Genomic DNA, 9464 nt, shown 5'->3' on the forward strand with positions numbered 1-9464 from the left:
TAAGGAGGAGAGCGTTCAGCGACATTTTCATTTAAATGTGCTCATCTCCCCTCTTAGGCTGCACAAGGGGGTTCAGGCAATCTATGTGAATATAATTTCTTATAAATGTGTCTTTAATGGGTTTAATTCACCCTTGCCAGCTGTTTTGGGGGCTATTTTGTAAGAGCAAAACAAACGTTTCAGGCTTGGAAAGCTAGTTAAAATTAGTTTCGGTCAGCGAGGCCAAGCTATATTTCCTGCAAACCATCTGCTTGATTGGCACAATAGAAGGATTTTCAAGGGGGAAAAAAAGAGGGGAATGAGTGTGAAAGGAATGGGGAGTGGGGGGGAGACGCTGGAAAGGGCTGGGCGACCAGTTGCTCCCTGTGGCCTCTTCTAAAGGTGAACCCCTTAAAGGTATCTTAATAGAGCGGCTTGTGGAGAGGCGCCTGGCGTCAGGAAGGCTCTTTCAGCCCAGCCTCGCTGGCCCTCTCCTTTCCCGCGCCTGGCAGCTTCTTCTTCCTCCCCGGAGCAATGAGAGGCCTGGCGGGCCTGAGCTTCTCTCCCAGACACCAGCTTCCCACCAGACTTGCAAAGCCTGCGGGGACTTATTAGACGAGTAACAACGGGGAGATCTGAGGCCAGCGGGTCAAAATTGTGCAAAGAGATGCCTTGGGGACCACTCTTCCCTGAAACTGATGCTGACCTTTTCCCTTGCCTTTTCGGCCTGAGCTTTCCGGAGGGCTCAGGGCCCGCCTGGCCTAGAGACCAGGGTGCAAGAGCACCACAAGGTTGGGACGCACCTGCTTCTCCTACCCCAGAGAACCAAGCTCCCAGAGCCAGCCACTGCTTAACTCCAAACCTGAACCCCCAGTGCTCCTTCCTTTGCCCTCCTCTCTCTCCCCTTCTTTCCCTGGAAGAGATAGAGAAATCCCAGCCCTGAGATCAAGGACACGAATGACTTTTCTGAAATAAACTTGAAGATAATGACATAACAAAGACTGTCAGGCCGCACAAAACCCCGTGGGCTCGGGTCAAACGGCATTGGTCACAGGTCTTAGCGCAGCCGCCACGCCCGCGGCCCCTGAGGCTATCACGGTTTGAAAAGACTCGGTCAAGATCACTTGAAGTAAGATCCTTTCCTGCGATTTCTTGCTTCCTTGGGATTTACTCCGCCTTTTCACGGGCGACCAGCCCTCCCCCTGCCCACTTTGGGGCCGACGGAATTCTTTAGGAGAAGGACTGCAGGAAGCGGGAATCCACGTGGATCGCAGCAAGCGGTTGACCCACCTTCAAAAAAAAAAAAAAAGCCAGTCTCCTCATCTTAAAAGCAAAAGAAGTTAGTAAAAGAGGCTGTAGTCCTGCAGAAGGGCCCTAGGGGTGTGTGTTGGGGGGGTAGGCGTGAGGGAGAAGTGCAAGGAAGCAACAGGGGAGAGTAACAACTGCAAAAATTTCACCCGGGCAAATATCGTCCCTAGCAGAGCAGGAGGCCAGGAGAAGCGGGGCGCTAGAAAGCCTTCAGGCTGCCCCCATCATCCCTGCCACCCCCCAAGAGGAAACCCAAGTTGTTTTATACTAACTATAGGCCTGATTCTAAACTCCCTAGATACGGGCATGAACGCTTGTAGCCAGGCCCTCCCTGGTAACTGGTCTTAGCTTTTAGACCAGAAAAGACGAAGGAGAGAGAAAGAGAATGTGAAAACCAGAGACAGTACAGGGCTTCTTGACCCTGCAAGGTTAAGGGGCAGGTGTCCAGTGGCTCCGTTTTCTCCCCTTTTTTTTATAGCGAAACTTGGAAAGGAGGAACTTTCCAAGTTATTTGGCAGATCGCCTTTTCCCTTTGACAAGGGCCGATGCATTAACTCGATCAAGGCCTCTCCCTAGTCTGAGTCCCACGGTCATTCACAAGTTGTTTCTTTCCAGTTGGCGCGGCTATCTCCGGTTGCTCGAGTAGCTCCGGCCCACCGCGCTCCGGGGCTCTCAGACGCGCCTTTGCGTCACCACGAGCGCTCCGCACGGCCTTAGAGGCGCCGCGCCGCCTAAATAACTTTCTCATTAGAATCGAGGGAGAGCCTTAGCGGGCTCCATTTCTGGTTTAATGTGATATAAATCGCAGATGCACTTTTATTGAACGGTTAAAGCAGCGACATGGAGATCATGGACACAAAACGCCCTGAACAAAACCAGCGAGAGAAATAAAGCTGGTTAATAAGATTTTTCAGAAAGCTTTGTGTTAAAAAGCAAAAAGGAAAACCAGCTGAAGGTGACAGTTCATGGTTAATAGGATCAGGGCGGCCTGGCGGGGCTGCACACTTCTCTTTGGGGAGGTTCAGCTACACTAAAGAAATGAATGGGACATTTAACACATCTGTTATCTGGAAGAGCAGGGAAGCTAGAACTGGGGCTCCGGGCTCAGCACCACGCTAGCCCCAACCTGGAGGAAAGCGAAGGCACTGTCCCCAGCGACATCCCTTTGAGGCGCCCCATTAAGGGTGTCCTTGTGTGGACCCAGCATTCTTGGGAACTGCTGACTTCACTTGGTGTTCACACGGTGCTGCAGTCAGTTAAGGGGTAAAACCCCATCAGGTTCGGAGCTCCACAATGAAGGATGGGCGACTCCGGCCTGACCCTCGCTGCCGTGGTTGAAACTATCCCAGTTGTGGATATGAGCGCCAAGTGCCAGGGCTCCCTGAAGTTGGAAAGGGCCAGTGTGGCGCTGTAGCACTGGGTCGCCCTCCCCGGCTGGCGTAGGGCGGCTGGGGGTGGAGTCCTCTCCCCCAGCCGTCGGACCATCCTTCGCAGCTCCGCTCTGAACCCAGACGAGCAGCCCAAAGCTCTCCACAGAGGGTGCGAGAAGGCGGCCGCGGAGGAAACCTTTAGCAACCTGTGGGAGTTTGCTCAAAGATCAGTTTTGCACTCTTTGGGTCTAAAGGGTCTAAACCAAACGCTCTCCAATTCAGTCTGTCTCTCGGAAGAAAGTATCTCCTGTTCAGACTCTCTCCCCACCCCACACATCCAGGAGTCCACTCCAAATCTCCATGGGTTGTAGGCACCGCACCCCTCCCTCGTGCGCTTAACCCTCTCCTCACATCTGCCTTTATGTCTCCGCTAGAGAAACCGCCAGGGCTGTAAACCAAAGAGAGACTGCGTTTTCATGATCACTGACTTGAAATCTTCTATTATCCTCCCCCCACATGGGGGGAGGGTTATTTTACTGATAGCCGAGAGATTCAGTTCCATGAATATTTATTAATTTATTTTCCAGTCTCAGCAGGGGAGCTGCAAATAAATTTAGTGCGTTCTTTAAATAATTCCTTTTCTATGCGGCAAGATGTCATCTGAAACTTCTAAATAGGCATTTAATTAGCCGGAGTGTTGCTTCGGAACAAAAATCCCCCCCGGAGAGAGAGCGCTGGGGGCGCACTGTATTGCAAAGAGGCGGTCGATATGCAGAATTGATGCCCGCCAGCCTTTGTTGCCAGCCCATTGTGCGGGTCATGCTTATGAAGACTAATCCAATCATAAATTGCACCCCTGCGCCAATCAGAGCGGGGAGCGCCCCCCCCCCGGCAAATGAAGCTCGAGTGGAGAACTTTGTTGAACTTCATTGTCAGAGCTGTCACTTTTCAAAGCGCTTTAGCGGGCGGGCCGCTATAAAACCATCACCTCCAAGCGAGGACCACGGAGGACTCACAGACGCCCGAGTAAAATCTTCCTTGGAGACGTTTGCCGATCCCCAGCTAGAGGGCACTGCGGGGGCGCGAGGGGCGGGAAAGCAGGCGCTCACCCTCAGGCCGCAGGAAGAAGACAGTCCTCCCGCCCTGCGCCCACCATGATGTTCCCGGGCCTCCTCGCGCCCCCCGCGGGGTATCCCAGCCTCTTGCGCCCTACGCCCACCTTGACGCTGCCCCAGTCCTTGCAATCAGCATTTTCTGGCCATTCCAGCTTCCTAGTGGAGGATCTGATCCGCATCAGTCGACCTCCAGCTTATAGCGTGCCCACAGCCAGCTTGTCGCCATCCAGGCAAGGGGCCCCTGCCACCCTCGGCGACACGGGGGCCTCGGACGTGGGCTCGCCTGGCCGGAGCAGCAGGCGGGGCAGCTCCCCACAGACAGCCGTCTCTGCAGCCAGCGAGCCCACGTTTCTGAAGTTTGGTGTGAACGCCATCCTCTCCTCGGCGCCCAGAACAGGTAAGTGAGGGCGGGGCATGGAGGGCTCGTCCAGGTGTGGGATACGTGCAGGGTCCCTCTGGCCTCAGCTTCCTCTCCCGAGCTGGTGCCCACGCACCCATCAGTGCACACACGAATTCTGAGACCTCAGGTTGGGCAATGTGAGGCTAAGGTGCAACTGATTCTGAGGAAGAAGAGCATACGGGCCCGCCCGCTCCAATCGCAGAACGAACTTGGACACACAACTGTGGGAGAGGAGCGCGCATCTCGCGCTCGCAGCCCAGATAGCGTGCGCCGCTGGATCGCTATGTTACAGTTCCTACGCTTCTCGAGCCAGCTTTTGTTAAACCCAAAGAGAATGTATTTGTTCAATTAACTAGTATTGTTGGTGTGCAGTTCTTTGCTCCCCCGGCCCAGTGGCCTTTTTGTCTGGGATGAGGCTGGGGAAGAAGTGAGAGAAGGCACTGGGAGAAAGAGGAATTCACAGGTGAACTATTGCCAACAAATGGTGTGTTTTGCCAACACACTGAGGAAGATGCCTTTCTAACCAGTCGATGGATTGACCACGTCATGTGTTCATTCTATGTGTACAATAATCAATTACGTAATCACACTCCTTGTCTATCCGCCCCCTGTCTCTCCAGAAACGTCCCCCGCCTTGCTCCAGAGTGTTCCTCCCAAGACCTTCGCCTTTCCCTACTTTGAAGGCTCCTTCCAACCTTTCATCAGATCTTCTTATTTCCCAGGTAGGTCTCAGCCTGCTTCCTTGTGTGAGGCTGGGTGGCGCCCCAGCCTGGCCCTGAGCTCGGTGCCCCGAAGCCATATTTCTCCGTCCACCCCTCGGGGTTACGCTCTGGTTCAGAGGTTGCGAGGCGTACAACATTCACGAATCCGTCGCGCCAATTTGATGCCCTATTTAGCACAAGCAGTGACTGCTTGACACTTTGCACCAATTCCCTGCTCTACAAATTAGCAGGAATTGTCATGGTCCCAATTTGAGGCGGTTCCCTTCCCGGTGAGGAACTGTTGGCATCCCTTCACGCCGCCCGTTTTCCCACAGAGTCAGTGCACTTGGCCACGACTCCCCACAAAGGTTTCAGCACCATGACCAATTGGTCAGCTCCTCCGGGCAGCCACACACAGACCGGCCTTCGCCCCTCCACGCCGTCCAGAGACACCTACCAGCCGGGGCTAATTTCTCTTTAAGACTCATTCAGGGTTTTGGGCTTTTCACAAGACCACATGGGGTGCCCTCTTGTGTGGGGTGCTTGGGGTCGCCCAGTGGGAGGGGGACTGGATCCTCCCCCAGCCATAACCTGATTTCCCCAAAGCCTCAGAGCCACCTTCTCCTCTCCCCTCTCCCACATCCTTTAAAGAACGCAGAATTTTGCAAATAAGGAGACTTGAACAGGAAGCTGTGGTTGAGTCTCAGCCTTAAAGCAGGAACACCTGAAACACATTCCACAAGGTTTTTATCCTGGAGCCCCCTGGGGTGATTCTAACTGGTTTAAAAACACTGCAACTGGGCGAGAGGAAGGAGGCAGCTGAGCCCTGAAAGGAGAAAAGAGCCTGTGCATGAGCGGTGGGGGATGGGAAAGGCCCGGCCGCACTTCCAAATATCAGCCAAATAAATAAGCAGTTGATTTTTTAAAATGAGGGAGAATCCACTCCTCTCCCCCCAAAACCATTCATGCTGCTGCTGATAATAGAATTTATTTCCATTCGCCCTCCTCTCAATGCTCTCACAAAAACAACCCGAGCTTTATAAATCGCTTTTCATGTCCATTTAATGAAAATGACTGGAGGAAGGGAAGCCTCCGCCATCAGTATGCTCCCAATGGTCTTGGCCTGCAGTTGTGTTTAGTTTGAAAGTGTAAATCTCTTTTGTCCCAGTAATATATGGCTTTCGCTGCTTGTCCTCAGTCTTTTTCTGTTAGTTCATTACTACACAATTACCATTCATGCTTCATTAGAGTCTCTGTCTCCTTTGGGGTCTTTCCCCCCTCCCTTAAAGCGAAACTCTCCCCCTTTTTTCCATGCCAATACCTATTGGGAAGCGGTCAATGTGCTAATTAGATGCCACTTTTCATGTATTAGGGGCAGATTCTATACGTTTTCTGGGGAAGGGGAGGAAAGATTAATATAAAAAAAAGATGAATACTGATTCCTTTTTTAAAAAAAAACTTTCAAAGAGTAAAGTCTCCTTTCTATCAAACCAGTACAAGATATCCCTCCTCCCTCATATAAAAAAATGTTGACGCCACAGACATGACAAACATTTAGAGAAGTCCAGTGGCTTCCGCTGGTATTTTCTATTTCTTTTTGTCATGTATCCTATCGCGTAGTGGATGTACATAGGTTTGCTTCCCTGGGATCGCTGAATGAATGAGAAACGAAACGGGCTATTGTGGGGACTGTTTTCTGTTTCCGTGGTTTTATCTAATCCGAGTTTGCACGGTTGAAAGGGAAAGTTATTTGGGCGGAAAGCGCCTTTCACTGCCATAGGTTTGTAGGTTTGGGGCCTATTGGGCGGGGGGAAGCTTTAAAGAGATGAAGGGGTCCGAGAGAAAGGGCGAGGGAGGCCGCGCGCAGGGGCGGCCTCTCACCCGCAGCCGCTTTGCCCGCAGCGTCCTCCAGCGTCGTGCCCATGCCGGGCACCTTCTCCTGGCCGCTGGCCGCCCGAGGCAAACCCCGCCGGGGCATGCTGCGCCGCGCAGTCTTCTCCGACGTGCAGCGCAAGGCGCTGGAGAAGATGTTCCAGAAGCAGAAGTACATCAGCAAGCCTGACCGCAAGAAGCTAGCTGCCAAGCTGGGGCTGAAGGACTCGCAGGTTAGGGCACAGCATCCCCCAGCAGCACCCGCTCCCTCTGACAACACGCAGGGGTCTCCAAAAGCGAGGGCGTCCCATTGTACAGAAAAGGGTCCTGAGAGAGAAAAGGGGCCGGAGAGGCCATGAGTGAAAGAGCCCGCGTCTCAGGGCTCCTCGGACCAGCTCCCCATTTCACCTGTGCGCGTGCTGCCCCCACCCTAAGCCCCCACTCCCTACCATCAGGGGTTAAGAAAGCCCAGGGAGTGGCAGGGCGCACAGCATGTGACCCATCAGAACCCACCCCAGGGGCGGGCGGGGAGGCGGCCAGGCGAGGCAAACAGAGCCCCACACTCCCCAGGGCCTCCCCTGGCCTCGGCGCTCACCTCTGTCCTCCCCACCCCCTCTTCCAGGTGAAAATCTGGTTCCAGAACCGACGTATGAAGTGGCGGAACTCGAAGGAGCGTGAGCTGCTGTCTAGCGGGGGCTGCCGCGAGCAGACCCTCCCCACCAAGCTCAACCCGCACCCGGACCTCAGTGACGTGGGCCAGAAAGGCCCCGGGGACGATGAGGAGGAAGAAGAGGGCCCCGGCAGCCCTGGCCGCCGCCGGGCCTACAGCGCCTCCCCCGGCCCTCGGCTCCTGCGCGAGCCGCGCCGGGAAGGGCCGCCTCCCGCGTCGCCTGCGCACTCGAGCAGCCCCGGCAAACCTTCGGACTTCTCCGACTCGGACGAGGACGAGGAGGCGGAAGAGGAGGAGATCACCGTTTCCTAGAACCCAGCCCTCCGCACTGGTTTAAGTGCTTTGAAATTGAAGAGGCGGGTCCTGTGTGTGTGCTCCCTGTGGCCCCGAGGCTGAAACACAGCCACTTTCAGACTACAGGGGAGCCGTCACCCCGACTTCCTAGGGAGGCACTTCCCCTTCCACTACTCAAGACACCCCCCCACCCCCTTCGCACCCCCACACGCACACACATTAACTCGGATTTGGGGCCAGGGGGGTTCTCCCCATGTCCAAGAGCTGGGGATCTAGGGCCTAAGACGGTGGTTCACATTCACAAGAGCTTGGTTATGTAGCAAAGTCCCTGAGAGCCGAGAATGGTTAAGGGCTTGGTTACTTGCAACAGAGCCACCTATGGCGCCTCAGAAGAAGGGCCTGGAGATTTGCTTCTAAAGTGAAGCAAATGAAAACTCTATGGAGCAATTCTACTCTGCAACATGTAAGGTGGCCAGCTCTACCCCGTGGGGGCTGGTTTGTGTTGTTTTCGTTTATGAACCAGGCCCTGCAGCAAAAGAGAACTAAATTTGGTGCCAAAACACCAAGCATTTAACTCCAGTGCTACTCCTGACTCCCCAAGCAGGTCATTCTGCCTCCTTATCTTAGGTACCAATGGGCCTATACCCTTACCCCGTACTGATAACTTCCAAACTTTCCAGAGCATCTGGCCTAGAAAATTCTGATTTTTTTTAACAGAAAAAATTTTTTTTGCGCTTTCTGGTCTGATGCACCAAATAAACATTGAATATTTTTCATATTCTAAGTTTTGTGAGAAGAAAAAAGTGAGGTCTCTGTATAGGGGAGTCAGTATCTATTTCTCTTTATGCATTTGAACACTTTTTCTTTATAATTTCTGCATTTACAGTATATGCACCAAGCACTCTATCTTGTGCCCTTTCTAAAATATTTCCAGAGAGGTGTCTTTGAGCTGTGAAGCTTCTTAGCACTGGATGAGACATGGATAGAGAGAGACTCACAAGCCTCTTTGATTTTTTTTTTTATCTGAACATTGCTGTCTTTGCACAGCTTTTATGAACTGTACACTATTTTGTACACATATGTTGTATCAATATTGTATACCAAGGTTATTGAGAATGGCTATAAAAAATTAACTAGATTTTTTTGGCAATCGTTTTAAAAGTTTCAAAATGTAGTTTTTTAATTGCATAACTTATAAATACTTATTTTGTATGTTTACCATGTACAGATTTCTATATGTGTATATATATATCAAATGAATAAATGTCAAATAAAAAGTAGAATGGATACAATGGTCAAATGATGTCATTTATTTACAGAACAGGCCAGTTGAAGGAATAAAACTGTTCTAGTCCCACTGTTGCATTTTATCAAATACAAAGTGAGGTCTAAGAGGGAAAGGCACTTCAAAACGATCCAAGCCATTCTTGTTAGAACTAGAACCTACCTCAGATTCACAGCTTTCCTGCTTTGCCTTACCATGAGATTGCTAGATAAGCTGTCATGCGGAAATAGCTCCTGTAAAGTGGCAAAAAATTGTTTGCAATCACCCTTCTCCATTTCTATAAGGAATGAAATGAGGGATTAAAAGAAACAGATGAAAGTCTGCCTTCTTTCCTTCCTTAAAGATATATTTCTTGATTCCCAAGAAAACTCTAGTGGCCTAGTCTATAATGAGTTGTTAATCCCAAGGCCCTGCCTCTCTGGATGTTTGAATCTACCCATAGCTTTAAAGGAGAAAAGACAAGCATTTAG

The 9464-nt window shown here is 51.8% G+C and overlaps 1 protein-coding gene across 1 annotated transcript; it reads left to right on the forward strand.

Moving 5' to 3' along the window:
* Nucleotides 1–3811: 3811 nt before the first annotated feature.
* On the forward strand, nucleotides 3812–7727 carry DBX1 (developing brain homeobox 1). The gene is made up of 4 exons (XM_006892012.1): nucleotides 3812–4169; nucleotides 4793–4894; nucleotides 6776–6978; nucleotides 7368–7727. The coding sequence occupies exons 1-4, from the start codon at nucleotides 3812–3814 to the stop codon at nucleotides 7725–7727; spliced, it is 1023 nt and encodes a 340-aa protein (XP_006892074.1).
* Nucleotides 7728–9464: the final 1737 nt, after the last annotated feature.

Source organism: Elephantulus edwardii, unplaced genomic scaffold, assembly GCF_000299155.1.
Source record: "Elephantulus edwardii isolate Elephantulus edwardi_28Jun2011 unplaced genomic scaffold, EleEdw1.0 scaffold00109, whole genome shotgun sequence".
Classification (NCBI taxonomy): domain Eukaryota; kingdom Metazoa; phylum Chordata; class Mammalia; order Macroscelidea; family Macroscelididae; genus Elephantulus; species Elephantulus edwardii.